Consider the following 17,956-nt stretch of genomic DNA (forward strand, 5'->3'; position numbering starts at 1 on the left):
AGGGCAAGCATCGCTGCATCATGTATTCTGACCTGGAATGTAACAGTACCGTTCTGACGCTCGTCGGAAAATGGCTTTTGAACAGCGAGCCAACATCAAATTTTGTTTGAAGTTAGGCAAAACAGCCGGAGAAGCGTACGAAACGATGAAAAGTGTGTACGGTAGTGATTGTTTGAGTCGCTCGAACATTTTTCGATGGTAGGCTGTATTTCGTGACGGCAGGGAGGACACTGAAGACGCTCCACGTGCATCAAAGCCGAAAACAAGTCGCAATGAAGAAAATGTGAAAAAAGTGACCGAAATCCTTGCATCAGACAGATTTGTTTCTGCAAGACTCATCGAGAAGCTTTTGGGAATACCAAAAAGTACTTTGCATCAAATTTTGACCGAGGACTTGAGCAAACGGAAGGTCTGTGCGCGGTCTGTACCGCAAGCACTGTCAGGCGATGAAAAACATGCCAGAGTGGAACACTGCAAAGATATGTTACGGTCGGCCCAAAGTGATACAAAATTTACAAAATCGATTGTTGCTGGTGACGAGACATGGTATTTTCAATATGAGCCTCTCACAAAGCGGCAGAGTGCAGAGTGGTTGAGCCCAAAGAAGCTGAAACCAAAGAAAGTGCGCATGCAAAAGAGTCGAGTAAAGACACTGCTAACCGTTTTCTTCGATTCCAAAGGAATCATTCATAAGGAATTTCTGCAAAAACGTCAAACAGTGAATTCTGATTATCTCAGAGTCCTCAATCGTTTGTGGGCGAGAATTCTTCGAATTCGACTTGAATATCGAGAGCAAGGTTCCTGGTCGCTCCTCCACGACAATGCCCCACCCCCCAAATCGAAGATCGTGCGCGATTTCTTGGCCAGAAAAGGGATCACAGTCCTTGATCATCCTCCGTATTCGCCAGATTTGGCTCCAGCAGATTTCTGGCTGTTCCCAAAAGTTAAGTTGCCGATGAAAGGAGACCGTCACGACACCATCCAGGACATCCAAAGGGAATGTAAACTTTTCAATCGATTCCAGCTATGTATTTATTCAGAAGGAGACTATTTTGAATAAAAAGAGTGAAATTTTGAAAATAATTCACGTCTTGTGTTTTTAATGAACACAGTCCTAACTGAACCTGGACACACTGTGTATAAAATGTTACTGAAAACTCTTCCTCTGCACTACACACCAGTCCCCTGTCAGTACAGGCTTTACGGAACACATCATACCTATCTTACATATTACAGCCGCCGTTTCCTCCTAGTTAAAGGGTTAAGGCTGCCGGAGCGGCGCGTTAAGAACGTAACAACAATATAAAGGAACATGATGACCGGAGAGAAAGATGATGAGGGAGAAGAAGAAGGAGAAGAAGAAGAAGAAATACGAAATTAGAATGGCGAAAGAGAGAAGGAAAAAAGCTCCTGCAACATGAAACGCGCTATGGCTGTGCTCAGGAAGCAATCGGCGATTGAAGAGTTGACAGATGACCTGTGACAGCGACCCACCGCCTGCAGCCCCACCGGGCCGTGGCGCCACATTGCTCATCGGTCGTAACTGTGCACACGCGCTCACCTTCCAGTAACTCAACCCTCTAAAGCACGATGGTAACCATATGTACCACTTGCTGTAACATTACACAACTCTCCATTTTGCCAACATAGTGTGTTCATATGTTCCACGATTCTCAAATTAAGCTGCGGTTATTTCCCTAAACAACATTAACCGATCGATCACTGTTATGGAGACGGAGTGCTCTCTGTGAGGTCCGAACTGATCTGTTATACTCTAACTTGACATTTTTGAAGCGTTTGCAACAAGAACTTGCAGAAATGTGCCTACTTGGCTTGGACAATCGTTGAACAGGATTCCGTACTAACTGGGAAGTCCCGCATTCCAACTGCAGCTGAAATCAAGACGACAGACACGCGCACTCGTGCCCGCGTCTCTGCCGAAACCTCGTAAATATTTATCGGAGAGAAAAATCTTTCGAGAAGTTGCAGAGAGAAACGAAACACATTTTATGTCCAACGCAATTTGCCCATAAACCGTGAGGATTTAAAAGTAATTAAACATAAGAGAACGAAAGAGTCGGAAACTGTGCCTGAAAATTTGTTGATTATAAAGAGAAAAGTTGTAGGAGTTGAGGCTGTCACAGCGGTGGTTATGGAGACTTCTACCTTTCTGGATATAACGCCGTGTAGTCTGCTGAAAGTCAACCGAGGTTTCGGGGAAACATCACCTCCCTCTGTTTGTCACCTGCTTTCACGCTGGTTTCTTGCTCGGCTTAGTCTTCGGCCCTGAAGATGGGGGCGATATGTTCCTCCGAAAAGTCCGTTGATTTTGACTACACGGCGTTATATCCCAGATGAGAGAACTCTTCAGGAGTAAAGTCTCTCTGCTTAATCAAGTACCACGTCATGAAGATGTATGGGGTAGTGGAGGTACAGCTAGCTCCATGCTGTAGATGGAGGTGAGCTTCACGCCCCGGCCACTTTACGGAAGCAGGAAAAGGCTCCGCTACACAGTGGGTACGTCAGACCAGCTCCCCCAGTCCTCTCGCCTCGGTGCGGGCCCACACTGACGCCCGTGCCATGCAGAGCCCCGGCGAGTAGTAACACTACATTTCAAAAAAGAAAATGAAATTGTAGTCAAGTTGACTATTACTAGAATATACTTTCCAGTCAGCTGTCGCGCATTGATTGCTACCGAGTGCTCTGCCCTCTAGCGCTGGAGCAGGCAACTACACTAAGCAGTGATCGATGATCTGGGAGGAAGGCCGAAACGCTAAGGGCTGGGGGTTTCAAGCAAGCCGTGTCCGAGACTCCACCACACGATAAGGCTCGAACAGCCGATATGCAGGACACCGCTTTGTTTACACTGACTTCGACGGTCCAAGAACATCACGGCACGAAACTCGAATGGAGGACTCTCAGATCCTAAATGATGAAGGGATGACGTTTCCTCCAACGCTATGAAGATGAATGATAGACGTGGAGGTAAACCTCCACGCTTTCTGTGGCAAAGTGCAGGTGGAGAACTAAACCAAAATGAATCTTATACAGAAAAAAAAATTGGGCCCAATGACCCGAGGTCATGATATCTGAAGCAATGGCATCGTGGTTCTATCCCCTTTCGGGACATCACTGTCTGTCTTCATTTTCCGTGTTGTATTGACCTGTACCGGTACATATCTTGCGATGGTCTGATCCCCCATCCAAGGAGTCTTACCGCTCGTCTCATGGATTTAGAAAACATCTACAACTAAGGAGACCACGGCTCCAATCGGGCTGTAGCGTGAGAAGCAAACACTGGAGCTGATGATAGAGGCCTTTAGATGTACTCATCCCCAATCCAAGGAAACCTACCGCTTGTCTCAACAATGAGTTAGATAAGCTCTCCAACAAAGGGGGACCAAGCACTATGAGAAGATGTCTAAACAATAAAGTGGTCAAAAGCTGCAGGAAACTTTCCATGCTAAGTACGGTCACTCTCATGAACATAAACAAGTTAGGAAATGCATGCACAGGGTAACAATTCTGGCGCGTTGGCTCACTGCTGCGCAGTTATCTTAACAGCCGTGAAACTTATCGGGCATTAGATGCGTGTTTCGTTCTTCTCTACAACTTCGGCCGAAATGAAAGTCTCCGTACAAAATCTGTTGTTGCCCGATTTCAACCAAAACTGACAGGTTTCGACAAATTTTTGTACAACCTGTAAGATTTCAAGACAGGGACTCGTTCAGGGAGTCTCGGGTTGTTACATGCGGGCAGGAAGGCAGACAAGAAGCTACGTGGATAATTTCCGCAAGTTTTCGCTGCGAACACGACAAAAACACAAAACGAACATGATTTTGGATATTTCAAGTTTCGTTCCAACACTGGTATGCCCTTTCTATTTTTACCGCATATCATGAATAATCCGGGCCAGGCGGTGGCGTAGTTCGTTGAGGCATTATGTTACAAGCCGGAAGGTCGCGGGTTCGATTCCCGATGTCATTGGATTGTTTGAATTGACCCAATTCTTCCAGACGCACTACGGCCATCGGGTCGACTAAGCCCCTAACAGAAATTAGTACCAGGAATCTTCCTGGGGGTAAAGGGCGGCCGGCTCGTAAGGCTGACAACCTCACCGCCATCTGTGAGTCAATTGTCTAGAAAATGTGGGGGCCTCGACATCTCACAACCCTTTCGGCCTCCAGGGCCTGTTGCAGGGATAGCTTTACAATCCATTACCTAACAGCAAGCTTCTTTTGATGTATTCACACGGAACTGTTTGAATTTCGTGTCGTCCAACTTAGATAGCTAACGTTTGCTATTCTGGTGTTACAGATGTTACCTGTAGCTAGGAAGGAACAGGAGCAGAGGATAGCGGCGCTGTTTAATGCACAGCTACTGAATCACAATTACTTATCGTGTAAATGCTGAGAAATTGAGTGGCTGCAGAATTGGCGGCTCCTCAAGAAGGGCTCAGCTCCATGAGTATTCAGTTATTCAGTACTGAGGGGGTGGGTTACCCCATGCACTTAGACCAATTTGATCTATTGTGCGTCCCCCTTTGAATTTCTACTGTCTCCATACCCTACCCGTACTGGTCTATCGTTCCCTTTCTGCCAGCGAGGTTTCGGCCTTCTACTGGCAGTGGTATCTTAGTCCCTTTCTGTCAGTGAGGTCGTCCCTCCTCTGGCAGTGGCACCTAAGCTCCCCCATCTACCGGAGGCATTGGAAACTACTTGGGCGGGAAATTTGCCTAATTTGGCTCAGAGGTCTCCTAGAGACATGAGGTTCTTTTACGTGCCGTAAATCTACGACACGGGACCCACGGCTTAAAGTCCCTCCCGGAGGACTTGTTCCCTGAATTTTTCCGCCCTTAAAAATTCCACGACCTCCGCCGGGTTTGAACCCGCGTACCTTGAGTCATGAGGTGGGCACGTTACCCCTAGACTACGGAGGCCACTAGCTCCATGAGTAAGTACTGAATCACGATTAGTGTTTCAGCGCAAACGTGAATGTCCTTCCAGGACTTTTTCGACTTGCTCACGTTTAGCTTTTTTTACGAAGTCTGTTTTTATAGGAAAAAAATGCTGCAAGTGGACATACATTATTTTCTTGCTAGATTTTATGCTTCGAATCAATAATGGTGTTGATAAGTGCAACAATTCTTCCCTTGAAATGTCACAACGGGCTTTATGCTAGCCTATACACAAGCGCCGGCCAAGATGCCGGTTGGACAGGATCGAATGCTATTAAACAGACGATAAAAGTAAGCGACCTCTATAACAAGGACTTAGAAATGCAATACAAGCGTTGCTAGGAAACAGAGGAAAGACATGGCGTCACTTCATCTAATACCGTATTTATAATCCCAGCGCATCCGAAACATTGCGTGAGCTGAGTGTCACACACCCGAGCCAGGGGCTGCCCTCAGTTCCCTCCCTAACAAGCGGCCTACAGACCAAACTGCTGTAAATTTTGTTTCAACGTCAGTTCAGAGCATAAGTTCAAGTGTCCTGAGTGCTGCGCGTGTACATTGCACGAGTAAACAAATTACTGTTGATCTCGAAACAAATTGGACACAGGCCTTTCTCTCGCAAGCTGCGATGTACTGGCTTGGCAACTCTCTTCACGAGCCGAAAACCGGCTATCCTGGAGGTGTTTATGATATTCCTATGTAGGATCTGTTCAAATAGTATCCTTTGTCCTACAGCATGTTCAAACAGATCTTTGTCCCACTTGGCCTCCTGCACTCCCAACAAACCTAAGTTACTCTTTAACGTTATAAGATGATCCAGTGTCATTTCCCCCGCCACATATCTTACGTGAAGTCACGTGGACAACTGCCCGCTGCAATACATGCGCAATGCAACCGTGCTGGAGCCTGTCCAAAGGAATGCAACCCGTTATCAATAACCCTCAACTTTCACTCAACTTCCTGTTCAAAGCCCAAAATGGGGTACAGCCACCACCCTGGGGTACGACTTTCCTCACTTACTGAGTCAGATAAGAAGTTTTCTGCTATTATGGAACCTATCAGTCATCACCATTTTCACAAACGCCCTGCACTGGATCTCATCCCTCAATCCAGTTCACATCCCCACAATCTAATACCTCTAAGATTCATTTTAATATTGTTTTCATCTCTTTCTCAGTTTTCAAACTGATCATTTTCTGGAGGGGGTTAAAATAAAATTCCACATGCTGCTGTCTCCCCATTTCAAGCATGACGATCAACCCACTGCCTGTTTCAACATCAGGTGACCTGTATAAATCTCAAACTTCCTCATTGCATCTCCGCTCTGTCCAACCATTTATCTGAGCACTTTAATTTTAGTCATTTCATTATAAAGAGAGTCTGTTCTAATTTTGTGAACCGGTTCATGGTTCTGCGCTTCACAACGACCGGTGCGCTGTTTGCCACAAGGACCGTATGATTTTTGCCGATGAATCAGAATGCCTGATGGCCCATAACGTCTGGAATTAAGAGAAGTAATTAATTTGTGGACCGTTTTCCGGCATTATGTTTCACAGCCATAAGTGTGGTTCATGCATGGTACTTTGTTTATGATTTGTCATCAATAGGCATCAATTATTAGCTCCATTAGAGGAACGTGTATTTCTGTATGAGACCATTCTGAAAGTTATCGCCCGCCAGGCATGTTGGTTCAATGTAAAAATTCGCATGCGACTCACAATCTGTGGTGCACAGGTCGCTGTGAAGCTCAGAGCTATGGAACTGGTCAACAAAGTAAAAACGCTTGCTGTATTTATAAACTCAAAATTACAAGCAAAACCTACCCGGACGTGGTATCAGACTTCTGACACAAACCTACCACCGAGCACACCTTTACACGTGTGAACTACAACACCAGGAACACCAAACTCTACACCATCGAGTGATCACAGAACTGGGGCCCTTCAACATTCATGTAATGAAGACTGTCACACAAAACCACTCTTTACCTACAGCTGATATCTTCACAGATAACAGGACAAAAACAGCACATAACACACCAACATCATTCTCTTATCTTATACAGACTGTAATGCAGAAAATCTACTTCATACAGAGCACACAGCATGACCTCATGCTGTTATGACTCATACTTGATGATCCTGTATCACCACAGCTATACAAAACATGAAGGCTACACCACATGTCACAGCTGAGTGGATAGAGCTCCTGCTTCAATTCTCAGATATGAGAGAAGTCATTTTGACTGAGCGTTTTCTCTGCCTTCCTCAGTCCCTCCAGGAAGATGCTGGGACAGTATCTCAAATTAGGCCACGACTGCTTCCATCCACTATCATTTACATTTCATTTTCCACCATCATCAAATCATTCAATGTTATAAAGTGTCAGTTACTTACAGCATCATTAATAAACTAAAAATAAATCAATTCTCTTGACAATCTCTGACCAGGATTTGCTGCTGCAAACACAGCCAACAGGAAACAGAGCACTCTACAGCCTTTCAATACAACTTAACAACACAGAGCACTAGTGCCCTGAATGACACATGACCGCAGTGTTCAGACAGGGCAACAGAAAGCAGTAACAGCAGGCCAGTCCTTAGCATCTGTAATTCATGTTAAGTGCGTCCCCTGTCACAAAGGCATGGCATCAGCTGCAAGCATACTGAGTAAGCAGTCTCAAACAGCAGACAAGGGGTGGCCTCCAGCTTGGTGGCTGATGAGACATAAACAAATCAACATGTTACAAAACAACAGAGGGTGCCTTAGCCTTGAACATATCCCTTGGAATGACACAAGCAACAGAAAATGATGAACAAAAAATAAGATATTAGAACATGGACCGCATATGCAGCACATGGCAAGGACCAGTGGTGATGTCTTGTAAATGCAGTAATCATGGCAATATCTTGAGTAGTGGTACAATTATCAGTTTCTCAAGGATACTTCTGCATGTAGTTCACTTACTTCATGGACCTGAACCCTTCTTGAGTAGCTGCCAGTTGTGCAGCTACTCAAGAATTTCACAGCAGTTCATGGAGCCCAAAGGTTCATTACCATGTTCACAAGGGCCCTCCACTGGTCACTATCCTAAGCCAGGCCAATCCAGTCCATACCATCCCATCTTATCTTTCTAAAATCCATTTTAATACAATTCACCCACTTACAACTTGGTCTTCCTAGTGGTCTCTTTCCTTCTGGCTTTCCCACCAATACCCTATATGCATTCCTCTTTGCCCATTCGTGCTACATGGCCTACCCATCTCATCCTCAATCACGTGATAATTCTAACTACAGTTGGTAAAGAGTACAAGTTATGACTTTGCATATAGTTAGTTAAAGTCAGAAGTTCATCGAAGGTTGGACACAGACAAATAAACACATATTTCAGAACTCTTCAAATGCACTTTATACACTGGTAATGTCATGTGAAAGCTACATAACAACAGTCTTCTCAAGCTCACAACATATGGAGAGAGATGAGAACAAGAAAGCGTTCCAAATCGTGTTTCCTCTAGGGCACATGCAGCCCACGAGCAAGTTCTGGGCCGCCTTCAAGGGGATTCTTCCAATCCCAAAAATATATGTTAAAATTTTCCTACTCTTTAAAAAGCGAAGTAAATCCTATTAAATTAACTTTACAAAGAGTCCTAACTAAATATTGTGTAATTTTTAACTGATTTCACATGACACATAACAAATTACATAAAAACATGGAGCTAAAGTGACTCAATACACAATATCAGTACAATTCTTCACACCTCTAGTGGATTACTTTTAAGAACCATTAACCCGGCAACACTACCAGCTTCATTATGTGCTCACAACAATTGCACTGCCCGATCACCCAAGATTAAAAATAGTATTCTATTTTATTCCCACTGATCACTGATTGATTTTTTAATTTTTTAATTTCTGTGCGTAAGATTACAGTACATGGTCTATTGAATTTAAGTAAGTGCTTTTAAACTTCAGTCATTCAATTCTTATTCATGAACTTGTGCTTCACTGCTGTATCAGTGTACTGGAGAACATAATTTTTACAATGAGGCAAATGGGTACATACACACAAGATACAGTGCAATCCCTCAGTGATCTCAAGTTTGACAGCCCTGGTTTACATGGTTTCTGGATCAGACTACAGCTGAATGTGTTACTATTGGGCAGAAATAGCTTTATGATTAATAATTTTAATAGGGAAAAATGTTTCAGGCAGGTGCCCATACTGAAATCTTCTACTACTGGCTGACTTAGTAGATTTCATAGCCACATATTAAAATGCTTTGTTAATATATTTCCCCCCTCCCCAACACGATTACATTCCGAAAGGGTAGGATCTGACATTCTAATACGCAAAGAAACCTTCCCAACCTAGCATTATTCAATTTCTAAGCATTACTAAAAAGTTATTTCTTTCCATATGACATGACACGATGTTTTATGTCAATGATCAACATGATGTGTACCAACGAAAATATCAATTACATAAAATTTTTGTAGTAACAGACCGCCGTCGCCCACATATCTTGGGACACGCGAGGCGATGCTTAGTCTATAATGAGAATTTTCTGTTTGTCTACTCCTGTACCCCAGACAGACAGGCATGGCCCAGGAATGCCTTTCATCGATCCGTCAAGATCCGTTCCACAGAAAGAGATCGAATGTAGGAATGCCGATAGTCAGGATGGTAAACTTCTGCAATCCAATCAATGTACTATAAAATAGAATTCAATTTCTTACCTTTATACACTAAAATCTGGAATTATACCTATTAACAACTACACACCTAACAACGCGCAATTTACACCATTTCACTCGTACTGCAACATAATCCTGCTAGACAGCAGCACCGTGAGAGTGTCAAATATTGAAAGAAAGATATTCCTATTGATCTGAGCACAGCAATTACATGACCGAATTCATTTTCCAACGTTATGTTAAATGCATCGTACAAATTTACATCTGCCAGCACCTGTAATACATGAAAGGTTATCTGATGTTGACAAAGAACTGTTTAAACATTAAAAGCTGAGTATAATATAGAGCACATTGTCTTGTTACAATTTGCTGTCACGTACGGCAACTTTTCAAACTATTAACTTTGATTTCGATCTCTCGTTCACGGTTCCTACGAACCACCCTTTTCTATCACAGAGTGATTTCAGAATATAACAGATGTGCATCACATGGTTACTAAGTTTATTGTGGGGATTATAAACTGTGACGTACAACGAAGGAAAACAACTTTATAAATTGCAATTTGAGGTTATGTTTTTTTGATATTTGATATATAATAAAATGAACGTCAGTAATGACAATAATGAAGAATATGAAGGAGCGAAGGACGTACAAGGGGGCAGCGGGAACAACTGTACAAACGATAACACAACCTTAACAGTATCCCAAAAGGCAAGAATTGAGAGAAATAGACAAACTGCATTACTTTTAAAACAAGCTAGGCTTATACCCCATCCTTATGCTAAAATGTAAGTATACTTTTAATGTTATGTTGTTATACTACATATCAGTTTCTGCCCAGCGATTGAAGAATGTCAATAAGAGAAAAGAGAACTGGCTAATAATTATCGCAACCGTATCACCACATCTTCATATTATTCACATACAGTGACTACAGGAACTGCCAATTCTTTAGAAGCCATGCATCCAGTGACTGCATCTGTGGTTCTCTTTTGGCCAACACATTGAAAATATGGTAAAAATAGGGTAAAGCTGCACCTGTAACAGGCTGTGAAGGCCCATAGATGTGTGCGAGGTCAAAGCTCCCACATCTTGTAAACAGTTGGCTCATAGACGGCGGTAAGGTTGTCAGCCTTACGAGCCGGCCATCCTTTACCCCCCCAGGAAGATTCCTGGTACTCATTTTTGTTAGAGGCTGAGTCAACCCCAGGGCCATAGTGCAGCTGGAAGGATTATGTCAATTGTAAAATCCAGTGACCTCACTGGGATTTGATCCCTCGACGTTCCAGCTTGTAGCATAGTGCCTTAACCAACTATGCTACTGGGTGGCCCCAGAAGGAGTTTTAATCTGCCCAAAATCCAGTTATGGTAGGGAGTTCAGAAAATTACAATAAAAATGGTTAGCGTAATGTACTTCACACGTACTGTCTCTAAATTAAAATTCGCACATATTCCTGTACAATGCCATGTAATTTCTAGGCATGCAACAAGGACACAGAATCAGGTGGAAATGTGTATATCAGGAGTATTGTTTATTATATATTGATATTTATTATACAAGCAAATAGTGACAAGACACTGTTGTGTTGCTGCACAGCTGGTGATAAGTGCTGAGTGGAAGTAAGAAATGTACAGTCAGACACTGGCTTTGCTGTTGCTCATGTTACTCAGCACAGAGTGGTACACCTTTTGGTTGACCTGTACAATATAGTCTCCAGTTGCTCTGTCAATGTACAAATAAAACTGAAACAAATGTTTCTGAATTCCATTTATTTTTCAGAAATACGGCCGATTCTGTAGAGAAGAGTGTGATTAAGGTCCAGGGCAGTAAGTTCATAGACACTGGTGGTGGATTTTTACTGGAGGAGAAAGTGGGAGATGATGAGGATGATGAACCGGTATGAACATTGGAGTGAGAAGTTACACTAAGATAGAGTTCACGTAGAATAAACACTGCTGGGATGCGAGATGCAGCGCACACATGTAAAGCTACCTCTGCATGGAGCCCAGCTCATCTCTCTGTACTGATCCTCATTCTTACAAATGCTCTGAAGACTGTATATGGTGTGGGTGAAGTGCCACTACCTACACTGAGGCCAAGGAAATAAGTCCTGTGGACTGACTCCTCAGTTTCCCTTCCTGGCATGCTTGCCTCTGTTCTCTTTGACTCATAGCCATCCAGTTCACGTGTATGAACCTTTGCTAGTAACAAGTCCTTTTTGGGTATGTTGACATAGGCCAGAAGGGGGTTGGAGGAGAATACAGCAGTAGGTAAAAAGATGGAAGCCTCAAGTGCTGTCATTCCCACCATCAGTGAGACTTCTTTCCATGGCCTCAGTATAGTTCCAGGCAATTGAGTCACAGGGGATAACCATTACATCAGGTGCAGAGGAATTTAACTACAAAATTCCTTCATTTTGACCATATTATTTCCAAGCAGGTCAGGCAATGGTAACACTGTGAACTTGTATTTCGGAGGGTGGTTGGTTCAGATCTTGGCCAGGACACCACCTTTCCTAACTGAGGTTTCTTGTGGTTTTCTTCAGTTCCTCCAGACAACTGTTGGGATAGTATGTGGTGAAATTCTGATCTCTTCCTTCTGAATCCTCTCCAACTCATTCTTCAGTATTCATACCACCGTTCAGTGCAGTAGTCTGAAATACTGACAGCAGCATAAAATGAACCATACAAAAAAAAAAAGGAAGCATATTAACAAGTCTAATCTGTCTGCCCATTCTGTTTTTCATTGTGAACATCATTACTATAAATGGTAAATCATAGTTTTCTGTAAACTTATATGATAAAATTACTCCATCTAAGGTAAAGGTAAAGCTATCCCTGTAACAGGCCATGGAAGCCCATAGGATTGTCAGACTTTGAGGATGCCACATTTTCTAGACAGTCAGCTCACAGATGGTGGCGAGATTGTCAGCCTTATGTGCCAGCCACCCTTTACCCCCAGGAAAATTCCTGGTACTCAGCCTGGAGGCTGAATCGACCCCAGGGCCATAGTGCGGCTGGAAGAATCAGGCCACTTGAAAAATCCAGTGACCTCATTGGTAATTAATTATATTGGTAATTATAATCAAATTCGCAACCTTATGCACATTCTGTAATTCCCTGGCTTCCGCAGTACCAGCATGGTTCTTGTGTGAGCACCAGACAGTACCACTGGGTTCGGGAACCAAACATGTTCAACATTTCATAAGCTGAGCTACTGAGAGCACCCTTAAAGAGGTGACAGTAAAGTAGCCCATGTTCCTAATTAAGCATCATGCTATGGTGGTATAACTCCATGAATTCTTCACCTCAGTATTAGATGGTGACTGAACAGCTTCACACCTCCCCAGTGGTCTGATTGGGCTCTCCAGGCCATACCCTACTCACTGTACTCACTGAGCTATCTCAACTGATGCAGAGTCAGAAACATACACAACTTACAGGACAGGTGGGCAACTGTTTATGTTCCTCACCTCTTATCCCATTACATGTTTCCGTGTAGTTATTCCAGTTGGATTTCCCTTTCTTACAAAACAGTTTGTTGCCATCAGTCCACTAGCACATGTCTCATGGTCTTACTCATGATGCATCATAATGACAGTTCAGTACTTGAGTCTGCTGGTTACACTGTTCAGACTTGTATCTTACCAATGTGTCTGTTGGCAGATCAAGCTCACAGCTGAACCAGCACCTGTCATTGAACCAGACCGACCTATTTGCAAAGAGTGCAAGGAAGAGTTTGATGATTCCTACCTCTTCCAGAACTTTGATCATCCAGTGTGTGATAGCTGCAGGTACAGATCCGGACTTTCAGAGATATCTGACGGAGGATCAGGAAAGTTACAGCAGGGTACTGTAAGGAATCATCCTGTGGTTTTCTGTGCAGTCACAGAAGCAGATTGTTACATACAATGTAATTTTTTTGTCAGTATCAGTAATTATGACACCATGTAGTCTGGTACAGCATGTGGCCTCCTGTAGGAGCCAGGATGGTGCAGTCGGTTTAGCGACTGGTTATGGACTGTATAACCTACAGGTCAGAGTTTTTGTCCCAGTCGGGTCGAGAATGTTCTCTTCTCCACATTGACCAAACCAGCTCTGGGGCCCACCTAGCCTCCTATATAATGGGTACTGGAGGATCTTTCTCCGGGGGTAAAGCGGTCGGGGCACGAAGCTGACCACTCACCTCCAACTAGACCCGAGGTCAAGAAAATGCGGATCTATCCATGCACTTCCCCATACGCCTTCATGACATAGTGCTTAATTAGTTAAGCACAGGGACAACTTTACCTTTATGTGGCCCCCTGTTCTGAGTAGACATGAGCAGTAAGTAGAAAAGATGGGGATTGGGGGCACAGCGAATAAACTTGACCAAAACCAAGGGTGGGATAGAGGAAATGATTATGAAGGAGGTAACTGCAAAAGGGCAGATCTTGAAAGTGGCGACTATGAAAGGGCCCTGAGAACTATTTCCATGGCTCACTTTGCTGGTGGTAACTTCCCTTCATATGTCCCACTGTGGTAATGCTGAAACAGTACCACAGAGAGCCCGCGTCCACCGATATTAAAGCACGGCTGCTCACCCAATCCAGGCCTTTTTATCTCCAGCTAACTGATGCTCCTGATTACCCTGTTTGGATTATCTGGTGTGCAGCACACGTGTACCTTTTTAGGACTACTTGCAACCCTGTGGCGCTTAGTACTATCTTCTGTCTGTACACATAATACAACTTGGAGAACTGCTGGACAGATTATCATGAAATTTCTTTATAGTAGAAGGCCTTACAAAGAAATGGTGAGCTATTTCAACTCCTATTTTGATTGGAAAATTTTAATGGCTCTTTCATGTGAAGGCTAACGTGCTTTTCTGTGCACATGTCAAGCATAACTTCCCAAATATTTACAAGCCTGAATAATGTTATAGAGAAGAATTAACTGCACAGCTTATGTTTATCACACATTTTCCATAGGTCATATGGTTTTTGCTATAACTGAACAAATTGAATGCTCTGTGTAGAGCTTCTGTATGCAACAGTCACTTTGGTCTCCTGATCACATCCCCAAGTTGGATTGTCTGTGTTTTTGTTTATTCATGTCTCTTCTCCATTATCAAGGGCATTCATGAGTACACTATAAATGTAAAGGTAAAAATAAAGTTGTCCCTGTGCTTAATTAATTAAGAATCAAGTCATGAAGACATATGGGGGGAATGGAGGTACAGCTCTACACATACTTAACCTTGGCACTGGATGCAGGTGAGTGGTCATGTTCACACCCCAGTCATGTAGGCCTCAGAGCCAATCTGGCCACTGTGGAGAAGAGAAAAATCTCTTGCCCCTGCCAAGAATTGAAATCCAATTCCTCAGTCATCTGGCCTGTAAGCCATTTCACTGTACTCATGAAGATATCGCAGCTCAGTAACTGACCAAATAATCGACTAGTAAAGTCCCTCTCTGACCGAAGGGCTCCCTTAGTATGGGACTTCCAGCGCTTTACCAAACAGTAATTATTGATCTGTCCTGATAAAAATCAGAAACCATTAAGAAAGTGTAACTTCACTCCTCTACCATGAACATGGAGGCAGTTTTCCTATGCAGACTAACTACATGCTGGAAGCAATATCCTTCAAAGCGTAACTTGTTCTCCTGCAGGGACAATGAAGAGAAGCATCAGCTCATTACAAAAACAGATGCTAAGAATGTGTATCTGCTGAAAGACTGTGACCTGGAGAAGCGAGATCCACCACTCAAGTTTATCATGAAGAAGAATCCTCATAACGTGCGCTGGGGAAGCATGAAGCTGTACCTCGAACTGCAGGTCCTCTCATAGTCAATAACTGATGCATCTTCCATCCAGTTATGATTTCATTAATCTGATGGCATTTCTTTATAGGTGGAACGCCGTGCACTGGAGGTATGGGGATCAGAAGAGCAGCTCGAGGCTGAACAGGAACGGAGGGAGGAAGAACGGGCAAAATCCAAAATTAAGAAATACAACAAGCAGCTGAAAGGTATGAACCGGTGGTAGGGGTAGCAGCAGTGGTCATGAGAGTTGGAGCATTTGAAGTAATGACAACTGCCAGGAAAATCTGCCCCAGTGCCACTTCATCCACCACAAATCCCACATGAACCGACCCAGCCTGAGCATGTAACCACCTGAACTATAACTGGCCAACTTACATTTTACTGCCCCACGTATGAGGGGCTTGCGTGACACATAATGGGTTCCGGATTGGATGATTGGATTTGCTGGCATTTCTTTACAATTGTAACCAATTATAACAGATCACAATCAATGACTGTCTAAGACTCGCTCCATTTCTCACTAGACTATGAGTTGACTGACTCGATTCTGATTTACGAGTCAGTCATCAGCTTCCGCTGTCTGCTGGTTAACACCCGACAGCTGAATGCCGAGGGAAGAATCACTTGTGACTGCACTGAACCCTCAAATGATGGCTCCCTCCCAAATGAACTCTGAACTAACTTCAGGGCAAACAGAATATAAGTCACCATGTCTTGTGGTTCCATTGTCACAGAAATATGTGTTACCAGGCCACTGACCTCTGCTCTGGCTTTCAGGCATTGTGTCACAGTACTGTCTGTAGTTAATCTACAGACGGACACGTAGAAACCTTCCCCACCAGACAGTACAGTTCTGAACAAGAAACTGTGTTTAGTATCTGAAAGAGCAGTTGGATTGATGATTTGTATTCTTATGTTGACAGCTTTGCGTATGTCAGTACGAAGCAGTCTCTATGATCGCACTAATAAATCATCACACGAGCATCAGTTTGGACCAGAGACTTACAACAAAGCTGATGATACATACACTCATACGTGCATTACTTGTGACTATGCAGAAACATATGAGAAGATGTGAGGGGCAGTTGATTGGATCAGATGTTATGCTGTGAGTTTACAGGGAATGAACACGAAGATGCAGTCATTGTGTGATGTCAGCTCCACACAGTGAATGAGATACTCTGTTATTTACAGATGAGTAGGGCTTGAGTACAGGAGCATCTGCATAGTTCAGTGTTTTTTTTTTTTCGTTTTCTGCTGGTGGTGGTAGTGCTTTAGCCCTCCTCCATAAATGATGAATATTTTAAGCAAAGCATAAATGTAGAAAACTCGATGTTATAAAAATAAAAGCATTTGTTGTGATAAAGTGAGAAATTCTGGTAGAAATGGTCTGTCAGCTATAAGTTCATATTTCTCTTTTTAAAAGACACCTTCTATACTTAAAAGTATAATGTCAGATGATACAATGATTTATGAATTGGAAAGCATTTGGAAGGCAGTGGTCATGGCCTTATGAAGTTACTATCCCAGCATTTGCCTGGAGGGCTGAGGAAACCCATGAAAAATCTGCGTCCATTTGGCCAGTGTCCTGGCTAAGATTCAAACTGAGAACCTCCCCAGATACAAGTTTGGGACATTACCATTAATACTATATTTCAGCATCCTGTTGGATGAAAGTATCACTTTAGTATTCTTCTGTGTACAACGCAGCAATATCAGTGTAGATTCACTAGTGAATTAAATGTGTATTAGTGTCATCCAATCTATATTGGTACTGTTGCATTATAGATGGAAGAAGTGACAGTACCACTACGTTAACCTGTTCAGTGATATATCAAAATGACAGTAGCAGTAAGAGTCCAGGCTCCTGCGATGTGATGCCATGTAGTTTGGTACACGGGTATCAGTGGTTTGGAGGAATGTGCTGCTTCCATCTTCAGGAGGTAGCAGTTTCCTTGGAAATCTTGGTATCTGTCTACCAGACTACACGGCGTCACACTACAGAAGACTGTTACTCAGTGTTCTCTGCTTTGAGGACTTCAGATTTCAAACAGAAGAGCAAACCCTCATTATAATGAACCAAATCTGGCTGTGTACGATTGTGAATTTTTAGAGATTTTGGGGCACTAAGAAGGTTTGATAGTTAGAAAACTGTGTAAAATTTAAGACCCCTGTATAAAAACCTCTCTGTCATCACATTGTGTTTCTATGTCTGTTGTGTGTCTTGGCTATGTATGCTATGGTGTCCTCCCATGAATTATCCCTTCACTCAGTTATAATTGACATCAGCAGTAACAGACACCCCCTCCCCCACATTAGGGCATTATAACGAGGGTTTACAGTGAAATCCCCATCTAATATGCCTTGATTTAAGGTTTTCCCTCATTTAACATTCAATTTCAGTGATCCCAAGTCAATCTGTTAAATTTTCCTCCATTTAAAATTTTTTCAGCCGAGTGTTCAGATCCGTTGGTCCGCAAAAACTTTAAATGGGGGTT

At 43.1% G+C, this 17,956-nt stretch overlaps 2 protein-coding genes across 12 annotated transcripts in view; one reads left to right on the plus strand and one right to left on the minus strand.

Annotated features, from left to right (window-relative positions):
- LOC111863551 (protein lin-10) overlaps positions 1-10,032 on the minus strand; it is a 63,689-nt gene extending 53,657 nt beyond the window's left edge. For 7 of the 11 annotated variants that reach the window (XM_023849964.2, XM_023849965.2, XM_023849969.2 and 4 more), the window contains exon 1: positions 9,697-10,032. The gene's annotated coding sequence lies outside the window, so the exon portion shown is untranslated. The remainder of the gene's footprint in view (positions 1-9,696) is intronic. The other 4 variants (XM_023849974.2, XM_023849971.2, XM_023849973.2 and 1 more) reach the window with 1 other exon arrangement.
- A 59-nt stretch (positions 10,033-10,091) lies between these two features.
- LOC111863552 (DNA repair protein complementing XP-A cells homolog) lies at positions 10,092-16,824 on the plus strand. The gene is made up of 6 exons (XM_023849975.2): positions 10,092-10,442; positions 11,435-11,552; positions 13,321-13,448; positions 15,306-15,471; positions 15,547-15,664; positions 16,382-16,824. Exons 1-6 carry the CDS (start codon positions 10,255-10,257, stop codon positions 16,534-16,536), a joined length of 873 nt encoding a protein of 290 aa, XP_023705743.1. The 5' UTR covers positions 10,092-10,254; the 3' UTR covers positions 16,537-16,824.
- The last annotated feature ends 1,132 nt before the right edge of the window (positions 16,825-17,956 follow it).

The sequence above is a fragment of the Cryptotermes secundus genome, unplaced genomic scaffold, assembly GCF_002891405.2.
Source record: "Cryptotermes secundus unplaced genomic scaffold, Csec_1.0 scaffold184, whole genome shotgun sequence".
NCBI classification, from domain to species: Eukaryota; Metazoa; Arthropoda; class Insecta; order Blattodea; family Kalotermitidae; genus Cryptotermes; species Cryptotermes secundus.

Excerpts from the sequence above, each read along its gene's own strand:
- LOC111863552 (XM_023849975.2), top strand. The coding sequence starts at position 10,255 with ATGAACGTCAGTAATGACAATAATGAAGAATATGAAGGAGCGAAGGAC. Across the intron at positions 10,443-11,434 it reads CCCCATCCTTATGCTAAAAT|AAATACGGCCGATTCTGTAG; the intron begins GTAAGTATACTT and ends TTTATTTTTCAG. Across the intron at positions 15,665-16,381 it reads ATACAACAAGCAGCTGAAAG|CTTTGCGTATGTCAGTACGA; the intron begins GTATGAACCGGT and ends TTATGTTGACAG.